The sequence below is a fragment of the Sebastes umbrosus genome, chromosome 23, assembly GCF_015220745.1.
Source record: "Sebastes umbrosus isolate fSebUmb1 chromosome 23, fSebUmb1.pri, whole genome shotgun sequence".
Lineage (NCBI taxonomy): Eukaryota > Metazoa > Chordata > Actinopteri > Perciformes > Sebastidae > Sebastes > Sebastes umbrosus.
This window is the reverse complement of record NC_051291.1, coordinates 4,151,976-4,173,786: the sequence shown is the minus strand read 5'-3', so window position 1 is coordinate 4,173,786 and position 21,811 is coordinate 4,151,976. Positions and strand designations below refer to the sequence as shown.

General features: G+C 40.9%; 1 protein-coding gene and 1 long non-coding RNA gene across 3 annotated transcripts in view; one reads left to right on the top strand and one right to left on the bottom strand.

Moving 5' to 3' along the window:
* Positions 1 to 442: 442 nt before the first annotated feature.
* LOC119482695 overlaps positions 443 to 21,811 on the bottom strand; it is a 47,985-nt gene continuing 26,616 nt past the window's right edge. Inside the window, exons 2-3 of one of the 2 annotated variants that reach the window (XR_005205495.1) lie at positions 2,386 to 2,634; positions 443 to 870 (exon numbers count right to left, since the gene is read on the bottom strand). This is a non-coding gene — a long non-coding RNA (uncharacterized LOC119482695). The remainder of the gene's footprint in view (positions 871 to 2,385; positions 2,635 to 21,811) is intronic. The other variant, XR_005205497.1, reaches the window with a different exon arrangement.
* Positions 2,628 to 21,811, top strand: part of rerg (RAS-like, estrogen-regulated, growth inhibitor) — a 40,549-nt gene continuing 21,365 nt past the window's right edge. The window contains exons 1-2 of the mRNA XM_037760494.1: positions 2,628 to 2,766; positions 12,250 to 12,385. Coding sequence (XP_037616422.1) covers positions 12,325 to 12,385 — 61 coding nt within the window. The 5' untranslated portion in view covers positions 2,628 to 2,766; positions 12,250 to 12,324. The remainder of the gene's footprint in view (positions 2,767 to 12,249; positions 12,386 to 21,811) is intronic.

Genomic DNA, 21,811 nt, shown 5'->3' with positions numbered 1-21,811 from the left:
CACACACACACACGTATATACATATATATGCATATGTATGTGTATATATATATATACATATGTATGTATATACGTGTATATATGCATATATATTACTGTTAGTGTACTATATATACACTACTATATATATACATACACTTACAGTATATACACACACATATATATATATATGTCAATCACACATATTTTTTTGTTAGAGACGCTTTTAAGTAAAACAAACACACACACACCTACATATATACACACATATACTATATGTGTGTATATATGTATGTATATATATAGATTACTGTCAATATACTATATATACACACACACACACACATATACTGTATATACATATATATACACACACACACACACATACATAACACAACAGGATAAAGATGATCACACACACACACGAGCAATTAATAACTAAATATGATAACCATTTTTTTTTGTCAGAGAGAAACGCTTTTAAGTAAAAGAAAACCAAACACAGGAGTAATTAACAATAACTAAATAGGATCAACATAAAACATCTTTTAAAAGGTGCAGTGCGTAGGATATGGCGCCATCTAGTGGTGAGGTTGCAAGTTGCATGATACTGTAAAAGCCAAATACTAAAGACTGCAGGAAGCCCCCTTCCACTCAATGTACAGTTGAGGTTGCTTCCCTCTACATCCTTTTGGGACCAAAGAGTGAACTTTACCCCAGTAACCCACCCGTGTCAATCATGGAGAAATGGGTATCAAAGAGGAATAAAAATGAACATCTTGTCTATCTTGATAATGGAGTTGCAAAAAGTTCACCAGGTTTGACATAACGGTCAGAGCTTATTCGTGTCGGCAGTGAGCTTCTTTTGCCACAGACAGACAATCACCAACGCTGAAAGACAAATACAGTTACTGATTAAATTGAATCCATAACATGGCACTGGAAAGAAGAGGGTATTATGTTTGACCTGGACAGGTTTTAAAGGCCAACACCTTTTGGATTGAAGCTCCTGTTGTCTTATCGCTCCAGTCTTGTCCGTGTTTTGTATTGCTATTGTCCTGACAGCCCTTGTCTGCTGACTTTCTGCCTCAACCCGTCGGCTTTAATTGCAGAATTGGACTCTCCTCACATTAACTCCTGCTATTAGCTATTAAAGCAGCAACATTTTTGGGCAAAAATTCCATAATAACCTTTCAGCATGTTGTAATTCAAGTGCTCTGAGAGAAAACTAGACTTCAGCACATCCTCATGGCTCTGATTTCAGGCTTTAAAAAAAATCTAGCCTGTGACGGGAGACTTTGACCAATCACAGGTCATTTCAGAGAGAGAGAGAGCGCTCCTATTGGCTGTTCATTCAACTGAGGCAGGTGTCAATCACTCGCAAACTGCAATCAAACGCTCATGTTAGGGAGGACTGATCAAATATGAATCAATATTCTGTTACTCCAATGCCTACTTCTCGTGTAAAATATTTTCAGAAACATCTAATAGTGTACTGTTTAGCTGTAAAATGAGAAAGTTTGCTCCGGCTGGTGGGCGCCGGGTCACAACCTTTCTAATTTTACAGCTAAACAGTACACTACAAGATGTTTCTGAAAATATTTGAGGAGAGAAATAGGCATGACAGTAACAGAATATTGATTCATATTTGATCAGCGCTGCCTAGTTTGACCGTTTGGTCGGAGTTCGTGGGTGATTGACAGCCGGCTCTCATTGACAGCAGCTGGACAGCAGAGCTCAGATCAGCTCTGACTACTTGTTTTCCTCCGGTCTGTGAAATCTTGCAGATACCATTAGGAGCACCGGAGGACACAGAAAAACATGATTTTTTTCAGATTACCTGTTTCATGTACTGCTGTCACGATATAGCGACCGTTTTATAAAAATAACTTTTTTTTTTTAATCATATTTGTCCAATCTCGCCTACTTCAGCTTTAAATCTCTTCTTAAGACTCACTTTTATATTATGAATTTTTCTTAACTGATGGTGCATTGTTGCAACGATTTATGTGATTTTATTTAGTTTTTATATGATTTTATTTTGTTTAGATTTTAAGTTCTTGGTGTTAATTATTGTTTATCATGCTTTTATTGTAAAGCACTTGGTGCTATATAAATACAATTATTAATATTATAAATCAGTTTTCCCATCTGAAATACTGTCATTAACTAAATTACAAATTTGCATTACTATTTTTGTATTTACTTATGTTTATATTTACTTAGATTATCATTTTGCTTTTACTTTTACTTGTGCTATTTCCCCTTTTATATATATAAATATTTTTATGAGCATTGCTGAAGGAACCTGACACCAAAGATTTTACTTCCAATGACTGCTGAGCTGGAATTGAACGGATGGATTTCCTCTTTTTGAAGCCCGCAGCTTGCGTTATCGCTTCTCACCACTAGAGGTCGCTGTCGCCCCTCGGTGTGGAGGTGTGGAGGTGTGGAGGTGCAGCAGCAGCAGTCCGGTCAGAGGCAGCAGAGTGTCGGGAACTCCAGCAGCTCCGCTCCGTATATTTCCTCTGACCCTCCGTTTCAGGGATTCATTCATCCCAGTCGGAGCTGCTGCTCGGTCTGTCTGGGATCTCTCCATCCAGCTGTTCAGCCTTTATATCCCTCCTTCCATCCAGCGGTGCGCTGCGTCCACATCTGCCCGGAGAAGGTCAGACGCATAATTTTTTTGATCAGCGGACCGGACAACTTTTTTGTTTTTTTAATTCCTCTCTAATCCTGATCAGCGTCTCATCACCGGGGGATTGTTGCTGCATTCAGCGGTCTCTGGTGAGTCTTCCTGCCGGTGTTTTCACGTGAGGTGCGTCCTCTACGGACACTGAGGGGTGGAAATGATCCAGTATAGTCAGGCCAGGAGGTTTCACATCTTACTGACCGAATGACACCTTTAGGGAAGGTCATGTTCTCTCATTACATAAAATAAGATTTCTAGGATTTCATGTTTTGGCATTCATGTGACTTTAAATGCACATTATCTTGCTTGATATTCAAATAGGTTTTTTTTCTAACATGAACAGTGCTGAAACATCTTAAAAGTTGGACAAATCTTTCCAGTCACTTGTTAAATGGGAACTAATTCTGTGTCCCAATATAGTGCATCTCCAGTTCATTCTTCATGAATATGCAGTTTTGTGTTACTTTGCTGCTTGGTCTCCCTCCACCTTTCCCACTGCTGAGTTCCAGGACTGTAATTGGTATTCAGGAGCAGATCTGAGTGTTGCATAATAGCCCCACATCTCAATGGGATTTAGGGTCAGCGGACACATACAACCCTACACTTGCCAAACCGGGGTCCACGGGGATGCTGGTAAATATGAAGACAGAGGGAATGAAAAGTAGATACAGAAACTTCAACATCCTACAGCAACTTTCAGCCGACATGCACATATCATGATAAATTTGGTCCATCATGCATTTTGGTCCCAATGAAGTGAAGAACTAAGGACTCAGTGGTGGGATGTAACTAAGTACATTCACTCAAGTACTGGTACAATTATGAGGTACTTGTACTTTACTTTTTATGCTACTTAATACTTTAACTCCACTTACTTTGTAGGTCAAGATTTCACATAAAATATTTGACTATCTTCATAAATATGCTGCTGTTTACCGATAAATTCATATATAATAGTAATATTTACAGTATCGCTCTGTAAATGGCCTTTCTACATAATAAATACTTTTACTCTTAATACTTTAAAGTTACCCTGTGAAGCTTTGAGTGCTAGTAGCGCTATAGGGAAATGTTTTCATGAGTGGGTCCCCACTTTGTTTGTATTAAGGCTGTCCATCAATTAAAATATTTAATCATATTTTCACATAAATTTGCATAAAGTACTCCCATGTTGATAAGAGTATTAAATACTTGACAAATCTCCCTTTAAGGTACATTTTGAACAGATACAAAATGTGTGATTAATTTGCGATTGATGACAATTAAATATTTTAATCGATTGACGGCCCTAATCAAAAGTATATTTTACATTGTGGTATTTCTACTGCTATTTAAGCAAATGATTCTTCCACCTCGGATGACTCAAAGAATAGCTTGTTTTCTTCCTTCTGACAGCAGAGAAAGACAAAATCTTCTCAGACAGGAGTGCTTGCGATGAAAAAGTTTGATCAAACTGTGCCAAAGTCTATCAGTATGAGGGCGGTCTGACAGAGACCTGCACCGTCTGGATGAAAACACTAGCAGTGAGTACTGGTTTCCCTCCTGAAGCAGTGCACCAGTTCACTATATGCATTTAGATGACAGGCCTGTGGTTTGCAGGCTTTCTATAGCCTGTGGTGCAGCAGGTCTCCTCCCATGGTTTGGAGCTCAGGCTGGTCTGTAATCTCCCTGAACCGCAGCACCACCACCCAGATTCATTTCTCAGGGTAAAAATGACACAAAAGCCCAGCTGGGCACACAGCGGGAAAAAAATATACAGTACACGTGCCCAGTGTGACAGTTTGGATGGGGTCCCTGTGGAGCAGAGGTCCACGGGTAAAAGAAGAGAAATTGTGGATACTAGACAGAGGGCATCAGGTTCATTATTGCTCTGGAATTATGACCATCGATCTCATGTATTTCGACAGTAACAGACAACAGTTTTAGTCACAGAGACACTTCAGCTATGTAGAAATTAAAGTAGTTCAGCATGATGGAAACACATCTGTTCTGTATCGTTTGGCTTCAGTCCGAAAAGCAGTACCACTACTTTGACTTTGCCGTATAGCACGTTACTTGGCACAGTTGAAACTTGTAATTTTCAGTAGGCGTGGGGAAATAAACCCAATTTCAAAACAGATTTTTTACATGACGTCTTATCCGTTCCGTATCCGTCAACCAAAACAAACCGTAGCGAGCCGAAACAAAAAAGTAGAAAACAGCCAAGGGTCCGCGTGGATCCCTCATATTTTAAATCCAACGTTATAAACACTACACATACAGTAAAGTAAGGAAACACTTTGGGTTTCACAAATTTCCAGGAAAAGCGGAGCTAGACATCACGGCTAAAGCTGCATGCTAACTCTGTCATGGAAAGGAAACTTTATCGTATTGCGGTAACATGCGGTCAAGCCGGCCGTCACTCTCATTTCCGTGGTCAAATGGGCCGACGCTACAACTGTAGAGCACCCATATACTGACATTTATGTAAAATGCATTCTAACGGCCCGATGGAGCTGACCATGGATGTATAAAGAGAACGGAGCTGACGGGAGAGCTAGACACGTTTGACTACGTCCGGTTTTCAAAATAAGGTGTTAACAAAAGTAACTGTATATACAAAATACATATATGGAAATAAGATTGATTGGATTATATTCAACATAAGTATAAAACGTTACATGTTCCTTATAAATTAAAAAGAAAATACCACTAATTTGTGAGAGAAATTCTTAGATTTTTGGGTTGCTGGAAAAAATTTAATAAATAATTCCTGACATTGATATATGAAGGACTTCAGGACTTCTCTGACTACATACATGCTGAAAATCAAACATTTGTAATGTATTAATTTAGATATATTCCAAAGTAGAAGTCCAAGCAATACTTAAAAATCACAATACATATCGAATCGGCAGCAAAGTATTGTGATAGTGTAGAATCTGGAGATAGGAGTATTGTCACAGCCCTAGTTTTCAGTTTGTACTACTGATTTTTGTCCTGGATTCTTGCTGTATACGTTTGTCTTGTGTCATAGTGACGATATGTGCAGGTGTATAAACATTGTTTTGTAGACCAGACTGTTTTTTTTTGTTTTGTTTTTTTGCAATAGTCTGACTCATTTAAATGTACATAGAGAGAGACAACTAATCTGGGATAACGATGCGTCACTGTGTTGTGTTTAGCAGCCGCTTCAGCCTCACTAAAGCCGTTCATCCTGTGACTTCATTACATGACTGAGGTGTGTGTGCATGAGAGAGAGAGAGAGTCAGGATGGTGGGTGGAGTGGGTGGAGGCCATAAATGGCAAAAATGGGAAGAAGAATGACCCTGTCGGTGGGGAGACACTGCTGTGTGTGCCTCTCTCGCTGGTGTTTCCCCGCTGCTTCGTGGGAGAGCGAGGGAACACTGCAGTGGTGTGTGCTCACAGTAATATGTGTGAGATATAAAACATGAAGAAAGATACAAGTCTGTTGTTACAGAAAAGAGCCGTATAAGCTCTTTATGTGGGATACTACTATTCCATTCATATTCTGTTTACATTCTACACAACATATTCCAACAAATGGCTGGAGACTTTCCCTCCACACTTGTCCTCTCTCTCTCTCTCTCTCTCATAGGCTGAGTAAACCACAAACCCTATCTTTTTGTTACACTGCTAGCGTGGTTAACCCCTGTGGCTGTCCGTGCAAATGATGCAAAAACACCGTGCATGGACCCACTCATTTTAGAGCTAACATGAAATTAGATTCAGGCAGAACTTGCTATTTTCTCCTCAACAAACAAGTTTTCGTCTGGTTCATCTCTAATGAAATATGCAGCAGCCGTTGGTTACTACAGTTTAGAGGACTTTATAGGCTCCATCTCACCAGCAACTTATTGGCAAAACGTTTTGATTGGGTAGATAAGAATTGGCTAAGTGATTCAGGCACCAACGGATATATGTTTTGGACCTGTCCGCAGCTAGAGGAGTATTGGATGTTCTTGTTTTTAATGGAATGGTTTGACATTTAGGAAAATATTCCCTTTCTTGTTGAGTGTTAGGTGAGAAGATAGGACTCATGTCAGCATTACTGAGTGTATATAAGAAGTGGTCGTAGTCACCGTGACGTCATCCATTGGTTTGTGGATTGCCGTTTTGAAGCCTCCAGTTCGCCATCTTGGTTTCTGGCCATCGCCATCATGGTTTTTGGCCGTCGCCATCTTGGTTTTTGGCCGTCACCATCTTGGTTTTTGGCTGTCGCCATCTTGGTTTATGGTTGTAGCCATCTTGGTTTATGGTCATCGCCATCTTGGTTTATAGTGCTCGCCATCTTGGTTTTTGGCCATCGCCATCTTGTTTTTTTGCAACCAGAAGTGACACAAGAGGGTGGGACTAAGTACAACCGAATGCTGAATAAGACATTTTTAGGTGACCAAAATGTTACAATTAACTTTCATGTACTGAAAACACACTGTGAAAGGGTTAAAGTTGTAAGACCAAAACACGGACTACTCCCAGACCGGACAACACCGTGGTAGCGACCTGTCAATCAATCATGTTAGGGAACAATCGCAGTCATGCTTAAAAAAAACATTGACCGACAGTTGAAAACCAGAAAACGAACAGCGGCTTCAAGTATTTTTTTACGGACACTCGAAGGGTTTGTCTCTTGAACATAAACATGTTGGTTTGGGGCAGTTGCTGAAATGATTCTGTTGTTTTTCTGGGGAAAACAGTCTCCAAATGTATGTGGCACAGTTGTTGCTCCTTACACTTTGACGGCCATAATCAAAGTGGTCCCGGAGAACTTATAGATTACAGTTAACCAAGCTTTAGTTGTGGCATACATTGCACGGTTGACAATTGATTCAACTCAGTTGGAAAAGACTGTATCACCATCTCCTAAATGCTCAAAACACCTCAAACTAAACTGGAAAGACAGAACAAAATGTAACAAATGTTTTCACTGTTCTTACCATTACGACATCCCTACAATATAAGGCACTGTTTTGACTGTGCTGTCTGGTTGGTGGAATTGTGGAGTCACCATTAATCCTGATAAAAAACAATAATATTTAAAGACGCTGACGTCTGCCATGATGGCCCCTTGCTGAGAGACAGACACAGAGATGGATGATCGACCTCCACTTGAGCCACACCGAGCGGCACACAGCCACACCATATATGGGCATGTGTGTGTTGGTATAAAAAGGGAAAAGGTTCGCTTAAACTCTGAGTGTGTGTGTGTGTGTGTGTGTGTGTGTGTGTGTGTGTGTGTGTGTGTGTGTGTGTGTGTGTGTGTATGCTGCAGTGGACTGAGGAAGCAAAGCGCTGGAAGTTTGCCACTTCATAACTTCAGTCAGTGTGAAGCTGGCTAACATGTCTCTGGCACTGACACACACATAAACACATTTTTCAGACAGCGTGTACTGAACGTCTGTTTTCAGTTTTCTCCCACTTTTCTCGCTATATCTCATTTCAACAAACAGAGACTAACACAGGGAGGAGTGAAGAGATTTTCTTGACAGCCACTGAATGATAGATCATTTCTCAAAAATGGCTGACATCAGCATGCTAAAAAAAAAATTGTTCTCACAACTGCCAGATATGTTTGAAAGCCAGTTTTCCGTCACCTTTGATCACATGTGAGAGTTTCATTATTGTGTGTAACATTCATGAACATCATGCTGTATTGAAGAAGACTTGAAACTAGCGATTGAGACCATAAACTCATGTTTACCATGTTAACTGAGGTAATAAATCAAATAAATAAAAAGTGAGAAGTAGGCTCATTTTCTCATAGATTTCTATACAATCAGACTTCTTTTTGGAACCAGAGGAGTCGCCCCCTGCTGGCTGTCAGAAAGAATGCAGGTTTAAGGCACTTCAGCATTGGCTTTACTTTTCAGAACCAGATGTTGTGTAACACAATACAATTAACAATTTTGGAATTACTGTTAGCTTTGGATAGCCAGATATTGTTCTTTTTTTGTCATGTAGTTGTTTGACAAGAGAAACAGAAAGATGTGAATATGTATTATCATATTAAAAAAAAGATTAAAAGCTGTCAATGATCGGCCAGTTTGAGCCAGTAGAAATCTGGATTCTTAACTTTCTGGCAGAACATATCTGTATTTTGCCAAAAACACATTAGAATGAAAATGTCATCCCTCCAGAATGTGAGGTAAACGGCATTCACCTTGACCACGGTGCAATTTTAATTTCATCCAAGTTGGCTTTTAACTCTAAATCCACAAAGGCTTTTCCTCAACCCACAGAAGTGTCTATCATTTTTTAAAATGTAATCTGAACCATTAGCACCATGTTTTCATCCAACAATAACAGCACTGAATTGTCTGTTCCCCCGCTCTGAGCTAGAGAAGCACTGATCTGACATTCTGATGGATGCAGATTCTCGCAGGTGCTCAGTGTCAGTGCTGTTAGATTTAAATGGTAAATGGACATACTTTTATATAGCGCCTTTCTAGTCTTACGACCACTCAGAGTGCTTTACACTACATGTCAGCATCCACACATTCACACACATATTCATACACTGATGGCAGAGGCTGCAGGATCTAATAACTAACTCATTCACACACCGATGGCACAGCCTTCGGGAGCAATTTGGGGTTTAGTATCTTGCCCAAGGATACTTCGACCTGTGGACTAGAGGAGCTGAGGATCGAATCGCCAACCTTCCGAATGGTGGCTCTACCTCGGAGCCACAGCTGCCCCAATTTAAGTGACACTGTAGACCGTAGCTCAACAGTGCTCAAAACAATGTATAACAAAGACGCGCATCAGAGGGAATTTCGAAGTGGGTGGCCGACTGGAAAAAGTAGCTGTACACCTGCGTATACCCTGCACTACACCACTGCTTATATGACAAGCTAAATGTTACCTGAAACTATATAGCCATATCCTCAGATTAGCATGGATTAGGTTACATGAATGTTGAAACACCACCGCACAAACTAACCTAAATCTATAGCTAATGTAGGTCTATAGCTACATGTTGCAAAATGACTTCATCACCGTGATAGATTCATCACTTGACATGACTGTCTCACTCCACTCGGCCGTAAAATATGCAGGTTGTGCAACAACTTGTTGTGAAGTGAATACAATGGAACAGAAGAGGGAGAGTGCAACATTTAGAGGCTGAATGTTATCAATAGCACCTTTAAACAAACAACATCTTTAGGTTTAATTAATTAGCTTTTCACTGTGTTTCAGCTGCATTATGGGTCAGGTCGACAGGGGTGATGACATGCGTCTCTACTTGAGATGTCACGAGAACCGATACTTCGGTACCAAGTCGATGCTAAAATTCTGAAAACATGACAGCACTTGTTTTTTACCGCAGGCACCGTCAGGGCTCGAGACTAATGGCATCCCGTCATCCTGGGGACAATAGAAAAGGTGTTTGGGATGTAGTAAACTCACTATCGACACATCCAGGGGATGCACCCTATTTCTTCCCTTATAATGCTACATTGGGAACAACAAATCTGAAATCTGTTGAAATCGGCAGGACGAGAGCTAGTTAACGTTAGCCGTTAGCTGCCGTTAGAACTGTGTTGCCTACCGGATGCTAACAGCTAACGTTAACTAGCTCTCGTCCTGCCGGCTTCAACACAGGAAGTACCGTTGATTTAAATTATGATGCATTCAGGCTCTATTCAGTAAAAATTATTATTTGTTGTAATATTTGCCGAAGGTATATTCTAACGTTATCATGAAAATGTACTTTTTGGCGAGAAATTTCAATAAATCCAGTTGTTTGAAGGAGATGTTTTCACAGCAATATAAAATAGATAATATAGAGAGAACCTGCAGTTTCACAGCAGCAACAGCGGTTCAAATCCATGACCCTCCTTTTACTAACACACTTCCCTATCAGGGAACTGCGGCTGCCACCACTGAATAAATTCAATAAAAACACAAGCCCCAGCCTGGTGTGTTTGTTGTTGTATATCCCAGTCAGCACTGCTACTAATTGGACATGCACCATTCTTGAGCCAGTGTATCCCAGGATTCATCTGGAGCCATTAAGATATATAGATTTCAATTAGATTCTAGCTGCTGTCTGATTGTTTTGGGTTAAAAGTTGGAAGAGCCGCCAGAAGAAAAACAGAGAGTTTGAGGGAGAAGTTTAGAATCAATTACCTGATGAGATAACTTCACAGTGGGTTGTTTTCTTATTAAACAGACCTGTGCTTGGTTGTTTTAATGGGCTGCGGTTGTGTTTTCCTTTTGAATGACTTCTGCTCTGTGCGTGCGATATCCTACACTCCCCTGCTCCCTCTGTCTCTTTATCTTCCTGTTACATCTCTCACACACCAGCATGAAGAAAAAAATCACAGTTAGGAGGTAAACAACTCCCCAAAACAGACCGACCCCGCCGTCTCGTACTACATAATCAAAGTAAAATAAGTGGACATTTTTTCTGTGCGTTTTCACACACCAGACTGGTATCTTTTCAACAAAGGAAGGTTCATCAGTTCCACATTACTATGCACACACTTAAAGCAGCAGTGGGTAGAAATGGAGCAAATATGACTTAAAAAAACGGTCACTATATCCTGACAGTAGTGCATGAGACAGGTAATCTGAAAAAAATAATGTGCCTGTGTCCTCCGGTGCTCCTAAAGGCATCTGCAAGATTTCACAGACCGGAGGAAAACAATCAATCAGAGCCGAGCTGGAGCCTTGCCGTCTCTGAGCAGCTGTCAATCACTCGCATCTCCGATCAAACGGTCAAACTAGGCAGCGCTGATCAAATATGAATTAATATTCTGTTACTGTAATGCCTATTTCTCACCTCAAATGTTTTCAGAGACATCTTGTAGTGTACTGTTTAGCTGTAAAATTAGAAAGTTTGTGAAAACACCAAGCACCGCCCACCAGCAAACTTTCCCATTCATTTTGAATCCATTGGTAACAAGCATGTCACGTTATGACATGCTTGTCGGGAAGAATGCCAAATAACGCTCCAAAGCTACGCAAAATTTTTGCGGGGAAAACTGGCATGGCTATTTTCAAAGGGGGTCCCTTGACCTCTGACCTCAAGATATGTGAATGAAAACTATGAGATGAACAGAGTGGAAACTGTATCTTATTAGATAAATCAAAACAAACTGCATAAGCAAAGGTAAAAGGTAATAAATCGCAATATATCTTATCGCAATAAGATCGTATCGTGGGGCCTCTGGTGATTCCCACCCCTAATAGATGTCATGTCTCCTGAGTGTGATTTAAAAATTTTCCCTTGAAAGAGTGCTTTGAGTTCTACATATTCAAGGCAATGATTATGTTTCCTGCAAAACTTATTTGGAAAAACAAATTTGTATTACACAGTAGGTAACTATGAGCCTTTTTCAGTTCAGTCATTCATAGCCTTATGCTTCTGCTAATGTAAGTCCTGCAGTTTACTGGAGGACACTGAGAAATCACTGTATGACTCACGAATGGCAGCGGGACCTAAAAGTGGAAATACCAGCAAAAAAGGAAAATACAGCATTCAAAATCATGTGCCATTAAAATAATGAAGTTGTTAGTGTTGAACTGTGCTTTAGCATTGTAACATAAACTCGTCCTACATGTTTCCTCAGACACTGCGAGAATGGATGGCTGACCTCGGAGCTCACTGATTGGTTCGCTGATCTTCGTTGGCCGCAGCTGCCGTCATGGCCAAAAGCCCGGAGGTGAAGTTGGCCGTCTTCGGCAGAGCGGGGGTGGGCAAGTCAGGTAAACCGCTTGATAAAGTATTCAAATATTTGAAAGTTTGTGTAAGTCATAATTGAGTTTCTTTTAAAGTTCCAAAAACTACAAAACAGTTGTCTTCTGAAAACTGAGTTTATTTTGGTGCTTCGAATGATCTGAAATCCATTTCCAGACAACATTTAAAAGGCTTTAACTTGGCTGTTGGCTATCTGCGGTTTCATAGTGTGATTTACAGCTCTCTGCCTCATTTATGTTGTGTCTCAGCATGACCTCTGCTTTCTAATGTTTTCTTCCAACATCCTGCCAGTATTTTTACACTCGCCATAATTTTTCCTCGCACATTTGTTTGCGTAGTCAGCATTACAACAGTAGGAGGTTGTTTTTGGTCTGGCTTAAATACCTTCACTCCCACAGATAAGTCCGTCGAGTCATTATCATTTGGTCTCAGCATTCCTGTGTGAGCCGCGTTAGCTCGGCCTCAGCTGGGGCCCTGTATGTTTTCTCCAGTAGCTAACACAATAACACAGACCATATGTTTCCTGCCTGGCTGAAAATCAAGACAGATTGCTCCTGCGTTGCAATCAGCTGTTGGAAAACATGCTTCCAGATCTCCTCCATGTCGAAGGAGGCCATTAAAATGCCTGTGGAGGTCAACTCAAGTACTGTAATGAAAAGTATAATGACTGCAGAGTTCATAACTTTCAGCTGAAAGGAGCGCGGTTGTAAAACGCGGCAGTGAGGCTCAGGAAGCCGAGACATTGAAACTCTAATCTGCAACTTCTTTCCTTGAACTAAGAGGTGTACTGTTAGCCCTGTCCATCTCTTCCTCACTTAAAGGGATAGTTTGGGTGTTTTGAAGTGGGGTTGTATGAGGTACTTATCCATAGTCAGTGTACAGCCCAGTCGCACAGCAGTTCGTGAAATAGTCACAAAATGCAATTTCAGTGTAGTTTTGTTGCCTAAGCCTAACCAAGTTGATCTTTTCCTGAGCCTGACTAAGTAGTTTTTTTGCCTCACAAAGTCGATCTTTTCCTAAGTCTACATAAGTAGTTTTGTTGCCTAAACCTAAACAAGTCGATCTATTCTTAAGTCTAACTAAGTTTTGTTGCCTAAACCTAAGTCTAACTAAGTAGTTTTGTTGCATAAGCCTAACCAAGTCGATCTTTTCCTAAGCCTAACTAAGTAGTTTTGTTGCCTAACCAAGTCGATCTTTTCCTAAGTCTAACTAAGTAGTTTTGTTGCATAAGCCTAACCAAGTCGATCTTTTCCTAAGCCTAACTAAGTAGTTTTGTTGCCTAACCAAGTCGATCTTTTCCTAAGTCTAACTAAGTAGTTTTGCTGCCTAAACCTAACCAAGTCAATCTTTTCCTGAGCCTAACTAAGTAGTTATGTTGCCTAAGCCTAAATCAATCTATTCCTAAACCTAACAAAGTAGTTTTATTTTGATAAGACTGCGTCACGTGTTGCTGAAAAAACACACGCAAAATACGTTGTTGAAAGTCGCATTGAGCATCAAAAAAAAGAAGGGAAATTTTTGTCTATACAAATCAAATAGATTAAATGTTGGGACTATTTTAGAAATTGCCATGAGACTGTGTTGCAGTGTGTTACCTACAGCAGATGACGGTCGGCGTGCCCCCAGCTTGGAGAAACCGACAGGAGTACGATAAAAAAAACAGTATAGATACGTTTCAGTTCGCCGTCGGGCAATATTCTAAATATAGCGTACACTTATCCTGTCTGTTTCTCCAAACTGGGGGTGTGCCAACCTCCATCTACTGTAAGTAATACACCTATTAAGGATAAGTACCTCATACAACCCCACTTAAAACCCCTGAACTATGCCGATAATGAAGGTGCCCCCCCCCCCCAAAAGCCTGTCAATCCTCTTGATCAGTTGTCCTGCTCTGATCTTTCACCCCTGACGTCATTCCTTCTTTTTCTTCTCCCAGTTTTTACTGTGACTTCCTGCTCTGTGGCTTGCTAACGTCATGTTCTTCATATAAAATACTAGAAATGGTTGATTAGGTTATGTTCAGGCTTCAGGCATTACTGTGTGTCACTGCTCATTTTCTTTAAAAAAAATAGCACTGCAGTGATCATTATTACATTTTAACACCTGCAAGAACGAGTTCACCACATAAAGTCGTTATTTGCTTGCTGGAAAATTGTCTCCAATACCAACTCCCTTTTCACATTGAACGTTTGATTAACGTAGCTCTGTGGTTGCCTGTTTCTCTTCCGTCGACCACAAATGCACAAAAACAGACAGACGTCAGGATAGCAGTCACTGTTGTCACATCTGACGCTACATGTAGCCCTGGTGATCCCTCCAACAATGAACGGCTCTCATCTAAACATAGTCCTTTAGTGGAAGCCCACGGATGCTAATGAATCAGCCTTCCCCCTCAATGGGCAAACATCGGGACTCGGGCCGTACACCCCCACTTCATGAACAATAAGACAGAGTGGAAAAAATATGTTGTTTTGAACCTTCTGGTGTGTTGGAGTGAGCACTCTTATGGTTCATACGTCTCTATTTACTGTACTTCCATTTCTGCTACAGATGTTATATGCCTAAGGCTTTAAGCAGAGAGCCACAGTTCAACCTACCACCTACCCAGCTGATGTATCCTCGAACAAGACACCAAATTCCTGCTAGTTCTCTATCTGAACTCTGACCTCCTCATGTAGGAGGTGTTAGATATTCCTATTATAATAAGCAATTTATCTGATAGAGCTTGATAGCGCTGAGAGAACTAGTTGATAAATCAATTAGCCAATCAACATAAAGTTAATGAACAACAACTATTTTGTATGACCGTAAATGGAAAAGAGTGCTCCAGGGGCATTCGGTTGTACTTAGCTCCACCCTCTCGTGTCACTTCTGGTTACAAATAACCAAGATGGCGACGGCCAAAATACCGAACTCAAAGCTTCCGAATGGCAGTCCACAAACCAATGGGTGACATCACGGTGACTACGTCCACTTCTAATATACGGTCCATGGTTCATCCACGAGTGTTTCCATCTTGACTTTCGGACAGCAGTTTGTGTTCATGTGATGCGAATGTTTCCTACTTTAGTTGGACTTCGGTATTTGTGCTTTAGTGGTGATCATTGACATCCAGAAGCTGTTTGGTCCCCTGCTGGGTGGAAAGAATGTGTTCCTAACGAGCAGGAGCAGACCTGCGGGGTGTGTTGGCGTCGTTGGGAGTTTTCTGGGCCCTTCGTGATGGTCTGACCTGGACTCCTACAGAGCCATCCAGCCCTAATAAAGAGCAGAGTGTATTAACTCCAGTTTGTTGTTCTGGCACTTTGCAGGCTTTTGGTTTATTGACTCCGCAGAGGGAAACTGGGGTTAGGCAATAAGATAAATTTGTCCAATTACTGTACCTCCAACTTGGTCCCTGCTAAACACACACATGTGTACACAAGCACAAACACCCAATGAAAAGTAAAGTAGTCCCTGGCAAGGTTTTGAGGAGTAAGATGAGTCTGTCTAATATTGCCTGTTGGGCTTGAGTTTGCCATGTTATGATTTGAGCATATGTTTTATGCTAAAAGCAATACCTGTGAGGGTTTCTGGACAATATTTGTCATTATTTTGTGTTGTTAATTGATTTCCAATAATAAATATATACATACATTTGGATAAAGCAAGCATATTTTCCCACTCCCAAGTATTAAATACTTGACAAAGGTACAATTTGAACAGATGAAAATTGTGTGATTAATTTGTGATTAATCATGGACAATCATGCGATTAATCGCGATTGAATATTTGAATCGATTGACAGCCCCAATAAAAACTTACAGAACATGTTAGTCACTACCTGGCTTTCATCAAATGATATGAATAAAATCAGGCTGTTTATTGCTGTGAAAACTCTGGCACACATTCTCATTCACATATACTGTAGTGGGCTTTGGAAGATGGTTGGATGTTCTTTTGGGAAATTAACTTTATGGGGTGCAATGCGCCGGCTCGTAAAACATCTCGTCTCGTTGCTCCTTAAACATTCCGCCTCCTCCCCTCAGTCTGTCTGACGGCCAGAAAGCAGAACAATAACAAAGGAGCTGGCCAACATGTGTCTGCCTCAGAAATACTACTGTTTACCACCTCCGACGCCGGGAAGGGACCATGAATCAGCCTAATGTACGCGTCGGCCTGGAGCATGATGTAAACAGTCATTCAGAGGGCAGGCAGGCGAGGCGATAGCCACAAAAACAAACGGCGCTGGACAGACTGACAGCTACTGTGTTGGACTGAAGTGACGCTAGCAATCTTTAAAAGCCATGTAGATGTTGAACATTACTGTGGTTCTTCTGCACTCCATTTCATACTCGTCAAAGAAGCTGATGGCTTCCCCAAATTAAATCTGAAACAAAGACTATGTTTTCATAGTGGACTAAAATAAAGTGGAGATCATATTCCTTCACCACGAAAGCAATAAGTGACAGAAACACCAGTTGGAGCTTTTCTAGTCGTGTCTCCTCTGTCTAATCCTTTGCTGCAGGGAAACACTTTCACTTTACCTCTGCGCTCCTCATTTGCATTTTTTTCTGTTGATGAGTCACTGTTGTGTCACAGCAGTTAGAAAGGAACAAGACATTTATTAATATGTAAATGGCTTAGATTATTAGTCTAAAGATTTTCTGGCTATAGAGCTTACGGTATGTGAGGTAACATACCAATGAGGTTGTAAACGTTTTATTTATAATTTGCAATTTACATCCAATCTCTTCCCTACCGCCAGACCCTGCAAAGACAAACCCCCAAGGCTCTTTAGAGTGGTGTACAGTATGAATGGAAAGGTTAATCACTAAATAGACAAAAAGGTGCCAAATATACAAGGGAACATCTTAGTTATATGGTATATTTCCCTACAGGCACAACGTTCAGAGTTAGAGATTCACCAAATACCGCTGACTCTCACTAATCACACACACATGGATCAACAATAAGGATTGCCTGCTTTCCCGGGGCAAGAAAAATGCCACATCGGGCTAGTAGATTTAGCAATTAAAGCAACAGTACGCAAGATTGGGGCAAATATGATTAAAAAAAGTTATTTTTATAAAACGGTCGCTATATCGTGACATTAGTGCAGGTAATCTGAAAAAAAATCATTTCCCTGTGTCCTCCGGTGCTCCTAACGGCATCTGCAAGATTACACAGACCAGAGGAAAACAACCAATCAGAGCCGAGCTGGAGCCTTGCCGTCTCTGAGCAGCTGTCAATCACTCACAAACTCTGATCAAACGGTCAAACAATATTCTGTTACTGTAATGCCTATTTCTTGCCTCAAATGTTTTCAGAATCATCTTGTAGTGTACTGTTTAGCTGTAAAATGAGAATGTTTGTGACCCAGCAGCCATGTTGAGATAAGTTGAGGAAATACTAAGCACCGCCCACCCGCCGGAGCAACCTAAAGAAATCAATATTTTGACGCAAAAACGGTCCGCCAGAGTCCGACATCAGAGCTGCGCCCATAGAAACGGTCTGTAATACAGAAATTACAGACCGCAGAACGCCGTGATTGACCAGTCAGAATCGAGTATTCAACACAGCCGTGTAATAAAATGTGATATAGTCTATGAAGAAGACACTGTACAAGATAACAGCAGGTCTCTAAATGAGTTTGACAATATTACATTGTGAGCTCATGTTAACGACTCTGAAATAGGCTTCCTGCTGCTGAGAGATGGGCCAGCCAATCTTTTACACTCAAATCACCGTTGCCGTGATCATGCTGCTTCCAAAATCAACTTCCTGTGATGCCTGTTGGAGGAAATGAAAGTCCCGGAAAGCAATCAAATCACGTCCATCAGGCTTTCTGTGCTTAGCTCCTCGCTTCTGCACCACCGAGCAATTAACAGGATGCAGCGACTCGCGGACAGACGCTCGTCCTGCTGCACATCTCTGGCCTTTGACAGCCGAGAGGGGGCCACAGCTGTGGAGTCGGCTGGCTGTTTGACTCCCCTGATTACATTCTGCGTGTCGGACCCGGTGAGCAGCCGCGAGCTATGACTCATTGAATGCATTATGCTGCGGCACAAGTGCTGTAATCAGCGCGTCAGAGGTAGATTTCACTCTTTTCGATAAGAGATACGAAAAGGTTCACGAGTGGCTTTCAGAGCGACTGCAGTGATGGGAGTGTTCAGATCATTAAGTGACTTATGTTCTTGAGTGTATTACATAAGACTTTACTTAACTTTAAGGCTTTGTTCCTTTTAATTGCGCTTATTTGTTCAGTTTGGTGGGGTAAGGTCAAGTAGGCCTTAGCAACAGTACAACCAGAGCCAGGTGCGTAAATGAAGAACATTAGATTGTGAAATTGAACAGGATTCTTATGGGAGTTGAATTATGTGGCTGCAGTGTAAAAGAACGAGTTTCAGGGCTAGTATTTTCAGGATGGGATGGGAAAGAAGTTTGTTGGGATTAGGAAAGACAGGAACCTCTGAGGCGAAACACACTAAGTTATAAATTCTGCATACACAGAGTGCACAGAGTTTTCTCCAAGCTGCCTGTAATACAGAAAAACTGGCACAGAGAAAGAAAGCTTGAGGACATCAATTACAGGTATCGGTGTTTTTGAGCCTTGGATGGCTGTAGCTTTGTCTGAAAGAAATAAGGCTTTTGTCCACAACACTAATTCTTTCCTTGGTTTTATATTGGAGGACAAAAATTGCTGAACGACGATGGACAACGTTTTTGTGATAATAACAGAAACCAAAAGCAATCATATTAAATTTGCACAAATAGATAATTTGATATTATTATGGTATAGTAAATTATGGTCCCATTTAGAGTCAAATAGACCATAAAGTAGGGTATGCTTTAGGGCGGGGCTATCTTGTGATTGACAGGTCGCTACCACGGAGTTGTCCGTGTTTTCGTCTTGGAACTTTAACCCTTTCACAGTTTTCAGATCATTAAAGTTAATTGTAACATTTTGGTCGCCTAAAAATGTCTTATTCAGCGTCCGGTTGTACTTAGCTCCACCTTCTCGTATCACTTCTGTTTGCAAAAAAACAAGATGGTGACAGCCAAAACACCAAACCGAGGGTTCAAAACGGCAGTCCACAAACCAACAGGTGACGTCACAGTGACTACGTCCACTTCTTATATACAGTCTATGTTCCAGCCTCAGCAGGCAACTGTTTTCAGTGAAAAAGCTGTGATAAACCTAGCCAGGTGGAGACCAAAACAGAGCTAAAAGTAAATATTGGATTTGTATTACACTTCTGGCATGACAGGGAGCCAGTGACTCTCCTTTTACAATCACCAGTGTAAGAAAGAAGAGCATGGACTCATTGATTTTCCTCAATAAGTGTATTTTAAAATGATAGCATCAAGCCTGTATAAATCGATAACAGCATCACGCACCAACGGAGACAAATGAATGATTAAACTGCCAGAGTCCTTTCCTTTGATCAGGTTGAGTTAATCTATCACAGAAAACAACTGAATTTGAAGAGCGAATTGATTAAATCCTGATAGATACAACTGCACTGAGTACTGAATGCTCAGAAAGCTCTAATGGAGCTCAGATGTATCAGACTATCAGCTGTATCACCTCACTCTGTTCTGGCTTACGATATAACACTCATCTCAATGATTACAGGTTGGAGGCGAGCAGAATCGTAAGCATGTTCATTTAGCCTTGAAAATGAGCACTGAAATGAGACATTGTCGTCGGGTAATTGCAATTTCCAAATAACCCACACAGCTGAGACAGGCGCCGATAAAGCTGCAGCTTTATGTACAAACACACCCGTCTAAATAAGAAATTAATTAGGATAACAAAGCCAAATTGATTCTGTATTTGCTCAAAGAAAAGTGGTGCCAATGTGAACACTGTTTTCTGCTCACAGGAACTGATTGAAGAGGCCACAGGGAATGAGAATGAAATAGCTTTGCACTTATGTTGGGTGTTGTTCATAATGTTATAGAAATAATTTGCATGGATTGCGATGAAATTTGCTACAGATATCCACAGTCCCCAGAGAATGAATCCTAATGATTATTTGAGTATTTCTCCAGCGCCACCATGAGGTTGACATTTCTGGTTCAGAGGGAAGACTCTCGACAACTACTGGATGGTTTGCAATGAAATTTCTAACTCTTTGTTCAGTTCCATCATCAGGTCAAAAATGTTATTTTGTCCAATACTTCAGTTTATGATCAAATACCTGCTAAACTAAAGACAATGTTTTGCGCAAAAATTTTAGCTTGCTAACATTCTCAGCAACGAAATGCTAAACAGTAGCTGCTCAACATTGAATTGAATCTACATTATTTTGAAATTTTTTAAAGAAATAATAAATGAAATATATATGTAAAAAACAAAATAAAAATGACCAATAAATAACGATGAACATATACAACCGACTTTCAATAAGCAACATAAACATTTCATGTCCGAAATGGAGTAGGAAGAAACAAGTGCTCGTCTAGTCCCTACCCCAAGTCATCAACCTGTTAGCATGCTGACATTAGCATTATGTAGCACATGTACACATGTCAGTAGATCACTACGCTACCACTTGTAGCGTAGCGGCTTTGCGGACCGGGTTATTCGGTCACAACAAGTTGCCGGTAGGCGGACGTCCACACAGAGCCTACACATGCACCCTCTGACAAAATTTTTGTCACACTGACCCCAGCGGACCCTCGCGTATTTGTGGACGCGCAAAGTATAATATAGGCTTTGGGGTGTTTTCAGACAGATAGCTAAGCAAGTTTTCATGTCACGTTATTCACACAAATTTGACTGCTGGGCCATTTTTGTAGTCTGTGTTTATTCGCCACAAACAGCCAATATAATGTTCCAACTGTTAGCTGTAAGCAAGTCTGTTCTGAAATGTTTTTGAGAGACATCAAGCAGGTATAAATTACATTTTTTAATTTCACCTACAACAATAGTCTAACTAAGGAGCAGCACTTTTTGGATGACAGGTAGACACAATCAGTCCCTTTGTCACCGTCGCCTAACAGCTCTGAGGCTTCATTAAACTGTCAGAGAACCTGAATTTCCTCTGCATGCCCACGCTCCGCTCGTCTATCTCCATCCTCCTCCACTTCCTTTTTACCTAAGGAACAGGGTGTCTCTGCCATTCACCTTATCTGTTTGAGTTCTCTAAAGGCCATCTGCCTGTTTCAGCTTCCAAACCTCCCTCCAGTGTTTCTATTCACCTGGCACACACTCACAGGCTTAACTAAAGAAAAGATGTATTTCTGGAGTGGAGTTCCTGGCGGCCAATGTTCTGAAAATATCAGCAAATTAATCAGACCTCCTTCGACACACACAAAGACGCAGTGGAGCCATAAAGGGAAATGACTGTGTCACAGGAAGGTGGGCTTCTCCAGTGCTTATTTCTTCTTCTGTTGAATTATTTTTAGTGCACACCTCCGACTTTCCTCCGCCTTCGCATATTGTCCGT